Source organism: Argentina silus, assembly GCF_951799395.1.
Source record: "Argentina silus genome assembly, chromosome: X".
Lineage (NCBI taxonomy): Eukaryota > Metazoa > Chordata > Actinopteri > Argentiniformes > Argentinidae > Argentina > Argentina silus.
In genome coordinates, this window is record NC_139653.1 from 48,660,326 (window position 1) to 48,676,810 (window position 16,485).

At 43.6% G+C, this 16,485-nt stretch overlaps 1 protein-coding gene across 4 annotated transcripts; it reads right to left on the bottom strand.

Annotated features, from left to right (window-relative positions):
* Positions 1-418: 418 nt before the first annotated feature.
* LOC310822641 (uncharacterized protein) lies at positions 419-16,219 on the bottom strand. 4 transcript variants are annotated; one of them, XM_083695052.1, is made up of 39 exons: positions 16,094-16,219; positions 15,776-15,850; positions 14,937-15,005; positions 14,776-14,835; positions 13,819-13,869; positions 13,674-13,727; positions 12,119-13,351; positions 11,942-12,007; positions 11,770-11,820; positions 11,059-11,121; positions 10,638-10,697; positions 10,421-10,456; positions 9,659-9,733; positions 9,308-9,352; positions 9,160-9,219; positions 8,992-9,048; positions 8,706-8,858; positions 8,474-8,539; positions 7,959-8,060; positions 7,769-7,819; positions 7,476-7,532; positions 7,189-7,251; positions 6,877-6,963; positions 6,426-6,491; positions 6,292-6,348; positions 6,109-6,168; positions 5,969-6,028; positions 5,691-5,789; positions 5,548-5,592; positions 5,219-5,278; positions 4,798-4,899; positions 4,572-4,697; positions 4,251-4,337; positions 4,110-4,160; positions 3,892-3,960; positions 2,939-3,010; positions 2,751-2,790; positions 2,530-2,587; positions 419-2,105 (listed from the first exon to the last, which is right to left on the bottom strand). In XM_083695052.1, exons 1-39 carry the CDS (start codon positions 16,094-16,096, stop codon positions 1,355-1,357), a joined length of 4,440 nt encoding a protein of 1,479 aa, XP_083551178.1. In that variant the 5' UTR covers positions 16,097-16,219; the 3' UTR covers positions 419-1,354. The 4 variants fall into 4 exon arrangements, with proteins under 4 accessions (XP_083551178.1, XP_083551177.1, XP_083551176.1 ...); XM_083695051.1 differs by having other exon boundaries at positions 7,769-7,816; positions 15,776-15,856; positions 16,094-16,209; XM_083695050.1 differs by having other exon boundaries at positions 15,776-15,856; positions 16,094-16,209.
* Between the last annotated feature and the right edge of the window lie 266 nt (positions 16,220-16,485).

The following is a 16,485-nucleotide window of genomic DNA, read 5'->3' on the forward strand; positions in this document are numbered from 1 at the left end:
TACGATACGACATAGACAACAAGTAACAAAACTTCTGTTTTCCCCTGCTTGTTGTCTATGTCGTGTTGTAATAAGGTACGGGTTGTCAAATTGGTTTTTACGACTAGAATCTGACTGTCACATAAGCAGAACTTGCGAACACTTGACAGCGGGCAACTTTTTCTGCTCTGATTTCAAGGCTCCACAAAGGTGAACAATGCACTACACTCTCGAGACCCACGTCTACACAATCAAAGCCCTATTTCTGAGTTGAGTAAAGTTGGAGTCCTGAAACACGCATCCTTTTCGCTGAGTTCACACTAGGAGCACTGAAACTGGGTGTGGTTAGCGCACGTGATAATAGGAAATATCCCAGCTTCTTTCTCTCTCTCTCACACACGATAATAGTGAATAATAGTTTTTACACCATCCTTTCAAAATAATATAAATCTTTAATCACAATACATATTAGTGTGGTAGGCCTACATATATTATTACAAATTATTGCACAAATCATTTGTAACATTAAACATTAAAACATTCTGCTTTTCAGGACATATTGCATCAAAAGACTTGAAAATAAATAAAATATAAACAAAAGAGATCAGGTGGATCTAGCACACACACACACACACACACACACACACACACACACACACACACACACACACACACCTTGGTAAGAAAATGGTGAGAGGAAAGTAATGAGTCATGAGTTGTCAGGTGACTTTAGCAAACAAAGAGACCTCCACTAAGGAATGCGCAAGAATGTACACAAGGCTGTAAACATATACCTCTATAATCAGCAAAAACATACACTTGTATATAATCATATATATCTGTAAACATATACTTGTATATAAATCAGCAAAAACAGATACTTGTGATCAAAACCATACTTTACCACATAGTATCATCACAGTATATGCCTTTATAAATGTATAAGGTATAGGCCCCTACTTAATATACGCCATTTAGCTGACACTTTTATCCAAAGCGACTTACATTGCAGTGAGAGCATACATTTCAGTATATATGGTCCCAGTGGGAATCAAACCCACAACCTAAGCGTTGTTAGCGCCATGCTCTACCAACTGAGCCACAGAGGACCTACTTGCTCTATACATACATCTTTGGCCAGAAAGAAATAGTGTCTGACAACTTTGTCTTGCCTTGTCCTTGACTAGTTGCCAAGTTCCTTATCATGAAGGGGAACAATACACAATCAACTTTGACTTTGGAATGTCCTTACAGGTTTGTGTCTGCATGGGCATCACTATAATGACTTAAGAAACCATTCCCCAGTTTGTCCAGAACAGGGGGATAGCGTACCACATTACACATCTCATGCATGTGGCATTGAGGGAGTTGTCGTTCATATGTTTCCGTTAGCATCCTGCAGCTCCTCCCTGATAGCATTGAGCTCCACTAGCCCCTCATGCAGCATCTGAGCCACCTGCCTGATTTTAGACACCACCTCCTTCTTACACCCCTTCTTCAGCTCGCGGGAGTCCTTGGCAAAGTAGTTATCCATGCCCTTGAAGAGGCCTCTGAGGGCCATCACGGCCCCCTCCGTCACCTCCCCAGCCCGGCCTGCAGGCCTGTCCACCAGGCTGATCATATGCACAGCCCTCCTCACCTCCCAGTCCCCAGAGTAGTGCTGTGTCCCGGCCCGGAGGAAAGGATGTCCCCTCAGCCTCCACAGGCCCTGGAGGACAAACCTCAGGACCTTTGCCACGTCCTCCAATCGAGCCTCATAGTCCTCCAGCACCACCTCCATCTTCTTACGGTCATGCATGCTGTTGACGTTGTCCGAGATGGCCGCCGATGCCGAGGTGATGCCGCCTGCCGTCGCCACGCCGACACCCACGGCGGTGATGATGAGCGAGGCGCCGAAGGTGAAGGGTGCCAGGGCAACGCCGGCAATGGCTGCCACGCCCCCGACGGCTGTGGTTGTGCCGCCGGTGATGTTGGCGATCTTGGCCTTCTTGTGGAAGTTGCTGATGTCGTCTGCGATGGCGTGGAGGGTGATGACGTACTGCCACAGCACCTCGGCCCGCTCCGTGAACATCTTGTTGAAGACACGCAGGCCCAGGTGCACCTTCTCAGCCAGCTGGGTGAATGACCTGAGAGAGAGGGAGGAGGAGACGGAAGGAGGGAGAAAGGGAGAGGTTAAAGGAGGGAGAGGAGGTGGAGGGAGAGAGGGAGAGGTTAAAGGAGGGAGAAGAGATGGAGGGAGGGAGAGGTTGAAGGAGGGAGAGAAGGAGAAGTTAAAGGAGGAGAGGAGAGAGAGGGAGGGGGAGACGGAAGGACGGAGAGGTTGAAGGAGGGAGGGAGAGGTTGATAGAGGGAGAAGAGATGGAGGGAGGGAGAGGTTGAAGGAGGGAGAGAGGGAGAGGATAAAGGAGGGAGAGGAGATGGAGGGAGGGAGAGGTTGAAGGAGGGAGATAGAGAGGGAGCAAAATATGGAAGGAAAGAGAAGGAAAGAAAATACTTAATTTGATTTAAGAGTGGATATAGCAGACTGCATATTATTATCAATGATATTACCTAGTCTCATCTTTCTTTATGGTCTTGTCTTCATCATCTGAGGGCAGCTCATCCCATTCTGAGAGACAAGACAATAATCACACTATAAATACATGCGCTGTGTCTGTGTGTGTGTGTGTGTGCGCGCGCTCTGTGTGTGTGTGTGTGTGTCTGTCTGTCTTGTCATCTAGATGGGCATGTGTGTGTGTGTGTGTGTGTGTGTGTATACACATCTGACTCACGTTCCACTGTGTTCCACCACTCCATCAGACTGTCAGTGTCCTGTGAGATGAGAGAATAACCTTCATTCCTGGACACGTTTATTTATAATTACACAATTCTTTCAACAATGATCACCAGTACAAACAGGCCAGAATGGTGCAGGATATTGTGCTACGGTGTGTGACATTGTGACATCAAAGAGACTGACCCCTTCCTCTTTCTCCTCCCCCTCCATAACACCTGCAAGTCGCTCATCCATCTGAGCAGATAACCACTCCGCCTGAGAGAGAGAGTGGAGAAGAGGGAGAAGGAGAGACGGGGGGGGGGGGTGGGAGAGTGATAGTGAGAGAGACAGAGTGGGTGAGAGAGAGATTATAGGTAAGGGAGTGGAGGTGGAGAGGAGTGAGAAATATTTTTGAATAAGTTGAATTATTTTGTTGTGCGTACATTACTATACTTAAGCTTACAACTAAGTGATCATCTTCATCTCCTGTCATAACAACCACGATCTTTGCTATCCAGGATCAGATTGACCTGGCTGATTTCCCCTATGATACTATTAATAGTATCGCATAGATCTGACCCTAGATCTCTGGGTCATTCTGATCTTCATTCTAGAAATACTGGGCCCAGCATGTCAACTCACTCACTCTCTCTCTCTCTCTCATAGTGCTTCAATGGCTGCCTAACATCAATCTAATGTAGCAGAACTGGTCCTGTCACATGTCTATGGAATGTATCTTGTATGGGAACAACTTAAATGCCCTCACCACAGTGGAATGTTTCATAGATGACAGATAACAAAGCCAGTCCCATACCAACAGTTACAAATAGAAACAACAACAACAACAACAACAACAACAACACTGTTTACTCATGTACTGAAACTGAACCCATCCTTTTTCTGGGCCATCGTTAGTAATGACCACAAAAACAATAGACTGGAGTTCAGTCCAATTCGGTCGGTCCAAACCCCCACCCCTGAAGTGAGCCACCACATATGTGTGGCATGTTGGGTGGGGCTGGTAGTGTTAGTCATTTAATGAGTTTATCTGCTGCTCTTGGCAGGTCATTTGAGTAGTCAATGGTATGTGTATTACTCCTGGTGTGAGTAATACAGTGTGTGTGTGTATTAGGCTGCTGGGTGTAAACCATGAGTACCTCTGCTGCCTCGGACATGTAGTAGTCACTAGACGTGGCTCCTGGTGGATACTCAGTCATTTCTTTACTCTGGGAGGAAGAGAAACAGAAACTAACTAAACAAACTTCAGAGAATATGTTGTGTTGTGTCACATTTTGCTAGTTTCTCGAACAAATGATGCAGATTACACACAAGATTACACACACACACACTCACTCACTCACACACTCATACACACCTTCGTTCCTCTGTGACGCTTCAGTTGGGATTTAAATTTGGATGGCTTTTTCTGTTGAGGCGAGAGATACTTAGATTAACACTGGTTGAGGTGACTGAGAAAAGCACACTGAAAAGAGGGATATAAAAAGGAGAGATATACCGCTTTGCACTCCTCCATTTCGTTCTGTTCATCATCTTCATAGTCTCCTGGAGAGAAGAGATCTGACCTTTTCTGAGGATAGTCGTCCTGGAGAAACACACCACACGAAAATGTCAACACACACACAGCTTTGTATGTGCTGTAACAAACTGATGATGTACTGTACGCATGCGCACACACACACACACACACACACGCGCATGCGCACACACACACACACGCATGCGCACGCACACACACACACACTCTCACACACACAAGTGTGCACACACGCACACACACACACAACCTCAAAATATGAACTTCAAAAGATGCACTCACATCAGATTCTCGTTGAGGTGTGTAGCGGGCCGAACCAATCGGTGTACTTTCATGTAGGACTGTTTCCTGTGTTGTCTTGGATTTCCATCGGTTCACAAGAGGGGCCTTAAATTTCGATGGTTTCTTCTGTTGAGGAAAGAGGGATATTCATATCAGTATTCAGATGGTTACAAAAGTTGATGGAGAGAAGGTGATAATCTACAGGAGAAAACAAGGAGAGAAATACCGGTTTGCAGTCCTCTATCCCATTCTGGCCTTCATCTTCAAGATCCCCAGCATGGAATAGATCAGCCCCCTTCTGGGGATAGACATCCTCCAAGAAATCCCCCTGGATCAGACAACAGAAATATGAAACTCAACTACTAAAATACCCAGTTTACAGATAGATGGTGTCACCATATTTGTTCTTTGTACACAATAAATGTATTCGAGATTACGCAATAATATATGCCATTTAGCTGACGCTTTTATCCAAAGCGACTTACATTGCAGTGAGTGCATACATTTTTCAGTATATATGGTCCCAACGGGAATCAAACCCATAACCTTAGCGTTGTTAACGCCATGCTCTACCGACTGAGCCACTGAGGACCACACAGTGTAAATACAGCACAAATACATGGTCACACAGTCATGAGAGCTCAAACCTCAGATGGTCTTCGTGGTGAGTAGGGCCGTGCGCCTGCAGGTGGCCTCTCCTCAGGACTCTGCAAGGATAAAAGATAACACACTAACACACAATAATAAAAGATAACACACTAACACACAATAATAAAAGATAACACACTAACACACAATAATAAAAGATAACACAATAATAAAAGATAACACACTAACACACAATAATAAAAGATAACACACTAACACACAATAATAAAAGATAACACACTAACACACAATCGCTTCCACATTTTGGGTTTTGAGAAAAAAAACACAAACAAACTGCAAAACCACACAAAAACAGACAGCAAATTACCTTAGATCTTTGATGATTCAAATGTGGTAATTTCAATGGTTTCTTCTGTTGAGGAGAAGGTAAGTGTGGCATGTCATTAGGTTGAATGAAATACAGACAGCGAAGGGGGCAGAGAGAGGGATGTAAAAAGAAGAGAGGAATACCGGTTTGCGGTCTTCCATCCCGTTCTGTTCATCATCTTCAACCTCTCCTGCTGAGAAAAGATCTGCTCCCTTCTGAGGAAAGTCATCATCTAAAAAGCCCTGAAGAAACACATCCAAATCAACCATGAATTTCAAATACTGTAGATTTTCATTGTGCAGCACAGTAGGCTACAGACTTGACATACACACACACACACACACACACACACACACACACACACACACACACACACACACACACACACACACACACACACACACACACACACACACAGTACCTTTGTGCGTGGGTGAGGGGTGTAGCCCTTTGCCTCTTCCATATTATCAAAAAGGTCATCCTGAGAAACAATAAGCAAGTGTTAAACCAGGAATATACAGAGTGCTTTACACACAGTACTAGCATACAAACTCACACTACCTTGGACTGCTTACGAGGTGTATAACCACAAGCACCTTTCAGTTCATCTTGAGGTTTATCCTAAGGAAGACAGTATTACTATCGTGAAGACATACATGCAGAGGTGTCCACAGACAAACAAACAAACAAAAAACAGAAAAACATAGATAGATAATGTAGAATAGATCATACAGAAATATATACCTTTGAGCCTCTGCGAGGTGAATACCCGTGAGCACCCATAGGTTCATCTTGGGAACCCTACAAGACAACAGTCAGTCTCGTTCTTCAACAAAAGACATGAAATTACAGAACGAAATACAATTTGCCCCTCTTACTTTTTCTAAGGTGATCGCATATCCTCTTTGAGGCACAAACTTAATCTTGACCCTCGTTGTTCTTTTCTGTTCAGAGAAAAACAAGAACAAGTGAAAATGTAAGTGTTGTGTGATAACTCTGGAATGTATTACACCAGTTGAAAGACATATCTATTATCTATTATCTTCCTTCCTTCTAGCATCGTGACTGCCAATGGCACCTGGTCTGAGCATAGATTACTTCATCTTATGATGACTGATGGATAGATGATTCACTTACTTAGACAAACGTATTTGTTGTAAGTCGCTTTGGATAAAGGCGTCTGCTAAATGCCATAAATGTAAATGTAAATGTAAACTACAAACCTACATAAATGTAAATGTAAACTACAAACCTACATAAATGTAAAAAAATTACTGAGTGGTGCTTTACTCTTTTGAAAGACTAAACCTGTAAACACGAAACACTTACAAATCCATGGTCACCATCACCATGGTCACCATCACCATGGCCATCGTGCTCATCTTCCTTCTCAGGGTTTTCATTCAAACTTGTGACCTTTTACATCAAGAAACATAAAAAATACCATTACACAGCAATCTGCATTCGAACAATTTTTTTCGAACACAACACATCACAATAAAATGTTTTTTAGTTTCTACGTGACAAAATCAATGTCTTACAAGGTCGTGACAGAAACAATGTTCTTACAGAAACTGAAGGAAACACACCACACGTTACCTCTAAAACACCCGACACATTATAGAAATAGCAGGCATGTACCTCTGACCATCGGCGTGCTGTGTGGCCATTTGGACCGGTCACTTCTTCATGACCGCAGTCGTCCTAGGATACGACGACAGTTAGCATGTACCGTCTTAGACTAAACAGAGAGATTAATTCAGCTACTCTTGGCAATGGCAACTGAATACATCGGAAACATCTGTTTATTGACGTGTTTTTAAAAAGCCTTCTCATCAGCAGGCAGATTTCCTTCTCAGCTTCACTGTATCAAGCTGAACATGTGGACACACAGAAGAGTAGTGCAAATGAGATACAGTGAAGAGTACCTTTAACCCTTGAGGTGAGTGTCCATTCACATTTCTCATTTCATCTGTAAGTTTATCCTGAGTAAAACAGCAATGTAGACACAACGGTTATACAAGACTTGCAGTTGCAATGACATAGTGTGGAATCATTACTGAAGCCTATCATGTTAACCTTTATGTCACTTTAAAATGCTATCATGTTAACCTTTATGTCACTTTAAAATGAATGATCTTTATCACCTAAATCAGTGTTTAACACTGCAAATATAGATGTTATATTTATCTGACACACCTATGTCCAATATTAGGCCTACCTTAGATCCTCTATGTAATATCTGTGAGACCCGGAGTTTGAGGGGTTTCTTCTGTTGAGAAATGAGAGTCTAGATCATCACTGGCTTCAGAGAAGGAAATAAAGGAGTAGAACAGGGGGAGTAAAGGAGTAGAACAGGAGGAAATAAAGGAGTAAAACAGAAGGAAATAAACCTGGAAAAACAAACATACCGGTTTGCAGTCCTCTATTCCATCCTGTTCATTATCTTCAACCATTCCTGCAGAGAAGAGATCTGCCCCCTTCTGAGGAAAGTCATCATCTAGAAAACCCTCCTGGAGAGACACCACCACAGGAACACATCAACACTGATTCTGTCCACCAATAGACCTCGTTCTCTAGACCTGTGTTTATACACACCAGGGGAGGCTGGTGGAGGTAGAAATCAGAGGACGGGCTCATTGTAATATATGGAATGGAATGAAGAATGGTAACATGCGTTTGATACCATTCATCATTACATGCATTACCATGAGCTTGTCCTCTGATTTCTACCTCCACCAGCCTCCCCTGACACACATAGATAGACACTACATAATCTACACTGACTGAGCAGAGAGATGAATTCAGCTACACCGATAGTGTCCAACAATAGACTGCTCTCTTTTAGACTTGTTTTCACATAGACACACCTATAAACAGACACAAAGACCCATTACAGACTGAAAACACAAATGTGCCAACACACCTTAGACCTACGTCTGGGTGATTGGTGGTCTGAAGCTTTTTCAAGACTTTCAGATGAGAATTTCCCCTGGGGATAGACAAGAGCACACGTCATTGTGTCATAATAGGTCATCGTGTCATAATAGGTTGTTGTATCATAATAGGTTGTTGTGTCATAATAGGTTGTTGTATCATAATCACTAACCACTGACGCATACGTATGTGCATCCGTCCCCTCTCTCTCCCTCTCTCACCTTAGATCCTCTGCGATGCACAAGTGACATTTTGAATTTGAATGGTCTCTTCGGTTTTCCGTTCTCGATTTCATTCTGCTCCTGATCTTCATTCTCTACTGCAGAAAAGAGATCTGCTCCTTTCTGAGGGTAGTCATCATCCAGAAAGCCTTCCTGGAGAATACGTTAACATCAATACTATATCAGCACAAAGACACTATGTAGTGTATGTACATGCGTGTTCATACCGGTATATCATTCTGACTAACCTTTGTCAAACATTGACCCAAAAACACAACAAACTCACCTTTGACCTTCTTCGGAGAGAGTTACTTCCTGCATCCTTTGATTCATGGAATTTCTCCTGGACAAAACAGCAACAGAGACATTTGAAAACATACACAACATCAACATGAGACTTGACCTGACTTCATCAGGTGTTTTTTAAAAAAAACTAAAAGTTGTCGGTCTTCACCTTTGACCCTCGTCGCAGTGTGCTACCGTCACCGTCCTTCAAGTTGTCGGCAAATTTATCCTACAGTTCAAACGTTGTTTGTAAAGACGTCCAACAGAATGTGAATACAATACACAGTTTCAACAGAATTCTCACTGTTTTGATTTACCTTTGATCCTCTTCTGGAAATAAACTTGAAGATCCTCCCCTTTTTCTGAAATATGTTTAAAGAAAAATATGAATGTCGATAAAGAAACATATCAGAAAGAGAGGTTTAGGGGCGCTTAGTGGCGTAGCACACTAATGCGCATACCACATAATCGCAAGGTTCCTGGTTCGATTCCGACCCTTGACACATCTTGCATGTCATCCCTCCTCTCTCTCACCCATCCTTCCTGTCAATCTCTACTGTCTCTATCCCAATAAAGTAGAAATGCCCAATTTAAAAAAAAAAAAGAAAAAGAAAAGAAAGAGAGATTTATAGAATGAGGATTGTCTCCAGAGAGAGGGGAAGACGTACAGGTTTGCTCTGTTTCCCAGAGCCATTATCCTCCAGCTCCTCTTCGCCACTTCCACCATCAGCGACCCTGGCCACCTGAGAGAGAGAGAGAGAGAGAGAGAGAGAGAGAGACAGAGAGACAGAGACAGAGAGAGAGACAGAGAGAGAGACAGAGAGAGACAGAGAGAGAGACAGAGATACAGAGAGACAAAGACAGAGAGAGACAGAGACAGAGAGAGACAGAGATACAGAGAGACAAAGACAGAGAGAGACAGAGACAGAGAGAGACAGAGAGAGAGAGACAGAGAGAGAGAGAGACAGAGATACAGAGAGACAAAGACAGAGAGAGACAGAGACAGAGAGAGACAGAGACAGAGAGAGACAGAGAGAGACAGAGAGAGAGAGAGAGAGAGAGAGACAGAGATACAGAGAGACAAAGACAGAGAGAGACAGAGACAGAGAGAGACAGAGATACAGAGAGAGACAGAGAGAGAGACAGAGAGAGAGAGAGACAGAGATACAGAGAGACAAAGACAGAGAGAGACAGAGACAGAGAGAGACAGAGACAGAGAGAGAGAGAGAGACAGAGACAGAGAGAGACAGAGACAGAGAGAGAGAGAGAGAGACAGAGACAGAGAGAGAGAGAGAGACACAGAGAGAGAGAGAGAGACAGAGAGAGACAGAGAGAGAGACAGAGAGAGAACGAGAACCTATTAGCGCCACTATAGAACTAATTCAGACTAAAACATACTGTGTAGCTGTGCTTCAACGTGACGACTTTACCTTAATGGACTCCCTCCGAAGCCTCAGCCTGCCAGACTAACAAGGGGAAAGATAATTCATGAATAAAACATTCTAGTATAATACTACGGCTCAGCCAATGCCCATTAATAGACAATAGAGAATACAGGACAGTACTACAGTCGGCGAAGGAGAATGTCACTTTACACCCTGAGAACCGCAAACAACGAACATAATACAGACAAACATGTGTTCTTACAGGTTTCCAGTCAGGATGAATCTCAGGACTGTCCTCAGGCCAATCCTCCACACACCTCTCCTGTTCAGGAAGAGTTCATACAGAAACACAGTTCACCACAAATAGCATTTAAAACAATCAAACATTGTTGGGATAATCGTCACCTCTTCCTCTTCAGATAGGAATCTTATCACTTATCAGAATCTAAATTCTATTCTATTTGTTGTACACTATAGTACGTGAGCACAGCTTGGTGATCTATCCCTACCACAAATAATGCTGACCAATTGTGATCAATCAATGGAAAATTCAAGTTTTTGTTTATACAATAGTCGCATGAAGGCATCTACACACACACACACACGCACGCACACACACACACACACACTACAGTGAAAAGCAGTGTCTCACAAAGCACAGCCTTTTAAACGTAGTCACTGACCTGGCCAATAAGCAGAACGTTCTCAAAGACAGAGTCGTCTTCAACTTCCTCTGATTTATGGTCCTGTAAAACAACAATTCATCACTGAATCAACACATCAACATGAAGAGAGCACTGCATACAACACTGCTTAAATCAACAAGGAAGTCTACACCCATACCTATACCTGTCTACACTTTAACCTCTGTACAGTGAATGTGTCATTATAATGAGTCAATGTTGTGAGGAGGAATACAACACAACAAACACGGTTTTATTGGCCATGCAGTCAATTCCAATCAATTGTTGGAATGTGGTATTTTTTGCGCACACCCCCCCCCCCCCCCCCCCCCCCGAGACAACACATGCATACCCCCCCCCTCTGATACAACACATGCATACCCCCCCCCCCCCCTCTGAGACAACACAGGGTCAGCCATCTTCAGTGCCCCTGTAGCAGTTAAGGGTTAAGTGCCTTGCTCAAGGGCACAACGACAGTGGTAGGCACCTTAGATATGATGCCAGCAACCCTCCGGTCAACCAGCTCACCTGTGGCTCCCTCCTGGGGTGGGGATCGAACCTGTGACCTACTGATTGCTGGTTACCTAGCCAGCTGCCACTCCTATGCATTACTAAACATACTAGTAATGGTGTATGGTGAGTGTGAGGTGAGTCATTCAGGTGAATGTTTTGTATATGACCTGTACTGGCTAGCATATATAGTAGACTTACCTGAACGGTCTGCTTGGTGCGAGAAGCTGGTTTAGGAGTCCACCGCTCAGGCTACAGAAACACAAGAGAAACTGAATAGGCTGACAGACATAACAAATATTACATATTTCACAATAGGTAGAGACAGAGATGAAACCTGTATCTAATCTGACATTGGCTTTCGCATTCATACCTTATTTGGAAGCATGGGTGGTTTAGTCCGAGGTGCTGGTCTGGGAGGACTGCTGGAGCTTTTCACCTGAGACATGTCAACATTGACAATTAGACAGAGGTTGGTCACATAGTACTCAAGTGATATCATCTACAGTTTTAGAGGAGCTTCTTCAGAGGATAGAGGCTTGTGAATTACCTGTGTCAATCCAGAGGGTTTAGGTGTAGGGGACATGGCTCTGGCCTGGGGCGTACCATGTTTTAGGCTGGAGGGGGTGGACGGGAGCACATTATGTTTGGTTCCATAAGGGGTAGTCAGGACATTATCATCTGACGGGGTCCGATGGATGGAATGCTGTGAGTTTGAAGGCTTGTCCTTGAAGAAGTCAGGAGTCCTCTCAAACGATGAAGATGAGAAGATGTCGGACATGCTTGGAGGGGAGGTCTGAAATATGTCATAGCTCTTGTTAGCGGGAGAAGACTGGAAAGTGTCCTGTTCCTTGGGGGGGAAGCTTTGAAAGATGTCTGTGGTAACGTTGGAGGGAGTTTGGAAAAGGTCTTTAGACTCAAAGGGAGTAGCTTGAAACAGGTCCTGTCCCTTAGAGAAAGTGGGTTGGAATAGGTTTGTATTGGAGGTCGAGGCTTGGAAAAGATCTTCTCCCTTAGTGGATGAAGCTTGGAATAGGTCGTCTCCTTTAGTGGGAGGGGCTTTGAATAGGCCATCTCCTTTAGTAGGAGGGGCTTGGAATGGGTCCTCTATCTTTGTGGGACGGGCTTTGAATAGGCCATCTCCTTTAGTAGGAGGGGCTTGGAATGGGTCCTCTATCTTTGTGGAACGGGCTTTGAATAGGTCATCTCCTTTAGTAGGAGGGGCTTGGAATGGGTCCTCTATCTTCGTGGGACGGGCTTTGAATAGGTCATCTCCTTTAGTAGGAGGGGCTTGGAATGGGTCCTCTCTCTTTGTGGGAGGGGCTTTGAATAGGTCATGTCCTTTAGTGGGAGGGTCTTGGAATAGGTCATGTCCTTTAGTGGGAGGGGCTTGGAATAGTTCATCTCCTTTAGTGGGAGGGGCTTGGAATAGGTCTGTGGTCTTTGAAGGCGGTGTTTCGAAGAGGTCCTGTGGCTGAAAGGGAGTGGTCCTCACGGCATCCGGAGTGTCAGATGGAGGTACCTTTTGAGAGAGGGATGCAATTTGGAAAAGATTTTGTGTCTGTTTGAAGGACGCTGTTTTGGAAATGTCCATCTGCTGTTCAGACGGTGTGGTTTGGAGGTTGCCGCCAGTCTGGCTGTCGGGCTTAAGGTCCAGTGGCGTGCTCTGGAACTCCGGTGGAGGAGCAAAGATGGAGTCCAGACTTTGGTCGTGTAAATCTTCATGAGCCCCTGAATCCTGACTCTTGTTGTCGTTTTCGTCAGCAGTCGTACTGCTGGAGTCCTGTGGATCAAAGGACCATTATCAGAATTTATCACATAGTAGAATAAAAAAAACATCACAATAATCAGCTATAACAATAATCAATAATATAGCATTTGATAATTTTCCTACAACCATACAAATCATGCAGTATAATAGTGGTCCTCTGTGGCTCAGTTGGTAGAGCATGGCTCTAACAACGCTTAGGTTGTGGGTTTGGTTCCCGCTGGGACCATATATACTGAAATGTATGCACTCACTGCAATGTAAGTCGCTTTGGATAAAAGCGTCAGCTAAATGGCATATATATAATAGAAATATATATAATAGCAACACAACTTACTTTGAAGTAGGCATAGAACGGATTCACTTTAGATAAGCCTCCATTGATCCCATTCTGTGAAAGAAGGGTGAGAAAGAGACAAGGAGGAGTTGAACGGTTGGTCATGCGTTAGATTCCTACCACACAAACACCCCTCAAGCTTTACCTGAGGGGACGAGTGGAATGGATTCCATGGATTCCTATCGATCATATCATTCTAGGAGGATGAGAAAGCGAAAGAAAGAAAGAAAGAGAGAGAGAGAGAGAGAGAGAGAGAGAGAGAGAGAGAGAGATTAAACGTGTTGATTGATTGACCACAGGTGACTGAGAGCAGGATCACATAAATCGGTGAAGTGTCCCTTTACACAGTCATACACCAGCATGTTCACTTCTCACACATGATCAGATCCAATCAGATCTGAAGAAATCATTCACATGATCACTCTACAACAGGGTCACGTTCGATAGTAACAAAACTGAAGGAAAATGCTTTCAAATGACGGGACGGTTTACCCAAACTTGCACCAATAATAAAAAACATGTTTTATACTTTTAAAGGCTGAAAAATCTGAAACATAGCCAAAACCTTAGGCTGGCCAAAACCAAGAGTTTGGAATGTCATTAAAAAGAAACAAAAGCACTGGTGAGCTCTGCAATTGCAAATGAGGAAGCCTGCAGAGGTCTGGAAGGTATTGTGGACAGATAAGATGAATATTATCATGGACCAGAGTGATTGCAAGAGGAAAGTTTGGATTGGCCAAGTCAATCTTCAGATTTAAATCCAACTGAACATACATTTAATTTCCTGATGATTTTAGGCAAAAAGTCCTCAAAACAAACAACAACTGAAGATGGCTGCAGTACAGGCCTGGCAGTGCATCACCAGAGAATACACTGAGTGTGTGGTGGGGTCAATGGGTTGCAGACTTCAGGTAGTTATTGCATGCAAAGGAATGTCCACCAAATACTAAACATGAGTGCTTCATTTGGACATTTGATAAATCTGTCCCATTACTTTTGGGTACCCTGAAATGCAAGCAAATGCCTCCAATTTCAAAGTAGTTTAAAGCAATAGTTTAAACGTTGCAAGTAAGTTAAACGTTGCCTTATACTGAGGACTAACCTGCTTGGCATGGGAGTCATTCATGGAGGACTCATTGGATTCAGATGTGGACTGGAAATTCTGAAAGAGAGAAAGAAAGGGGGAGATGAATAAAGAGAAAAGAGGAATGTGTGTGTGTGTGTGTGTGTGTGTGTGTGTGCACGCTTATTAACTGTGTTTACCTTACTGTACTGTTTGTGGAAGGGGCTTTGGGAGACTCTCCTCAGCATCCCTTGTAATTTTACAATACTCTGAAAAACACACAATTGTAAACATGAATTGACTCGTCATACTGCATGGTGGATAAATATATAGATGCGCTATTCGGTCACGGCTTTTCACTGTCCTGACACCCCACTGCTGTCAAGACTGCAGAGTCACTACCTATCTTCCGCCGTAGATTGAAGACCCATCTCTTTAGGCTCCTCCTCCTAAAGACCTCTTCATCCCCACTACCCCCCCTGTGCAAGTTTCTCTCCTGAAAATAAATAAATTCTTCTAGCATTGTGACTGCCAATAGCCCCTGGTCCCGGCATAGATTACTTTTTTCTTATGATTCACTCACTTAAACAATTGTATTTGTTGTAAGTCACTTTGGATAAAGGCGTCTGCTAAATTCCATAAATGTAAATGTGTTTCTCTTCCGTCTAAATCCTATAGTAAAGCTAATTTTTCAATCAGTTAGAGAATGCCACAGTGTAAAGCCACATCAGACGACTTAACATGCTCTCTGAGTTGACCATCCAGGTAGTAGCCTACAAGATGGTGGGTGGGTTCCTCTTGAGGCTGTGGAATAGCTCTACAGGTATGCCAACACTGCATAGGTACTTAACCTCTTAAGTGCCTGACATCACTAGCTAAAGACGACTGGCTCATACATGTAAACTGTTCACATACTTTGTAGTCAACAACGTGCTTTGAAAATAAAGTGCAACATCCTCAATATTCCCAAACCTTTTCATGGCAGAAAAAGAACAGAGCATTTTTCTCCAATGCTCACCCACCCGTCACGTCCACTCACCGGTCGTCTCTCTCCCGGCTGGAACCCCTCCACGGCTTCGCTCTGAGCCCCCTCCCTCTCCACCTCCTCCTGCTCCTGTTCCTGACAGAGAAACATCATCAACTCAGGAAACGAGAATAATATTCACAGAAAGGTTCAACTAATTCCTTAAGATCTTACGTTTTTCTCACTCCAAATTAAAGTACAATTGTATTTCCTAATGAGTATTTAGGATAAATTACAATTTGATACTTGCGTATCTTACGCACGTGTCCATAATTTCCATGTCACTAATTAAGACGGACGTGGTGAAAAGTGTTTGTTGATAAATTAGCTTACCATGTTTGTATGCTTCACTTCTTAATACCGTCACACTATTCTAACAAACGGCGACATGAACTCGCTGCTGGTTGCCCAACTTGTATTTCCAACTGTTCGGACAGTTTACCCCGCAGATCGCACCTGCTACAACGAATGATTCAAGTCAACCGTTGCTGGTCACTCTATCATGTTGTTGACATTGTTTTGGCCCTCCCCTTCAGTTTCCATCTTACGCTAAAATGCGATCCGACCAGTTGCCCGGGCCCGCGGGAACCGGATGGTACAGTCCTGACACGCGGGGTGTGTTGCGTTTCTACATACTATAGAGGTGTAGGAAACGTTAGACACTAAGTATCAAGTAGTTTAGATAGTGTTTAATATCCTAACTGCCTTCTGTGTAAACAGCCTAT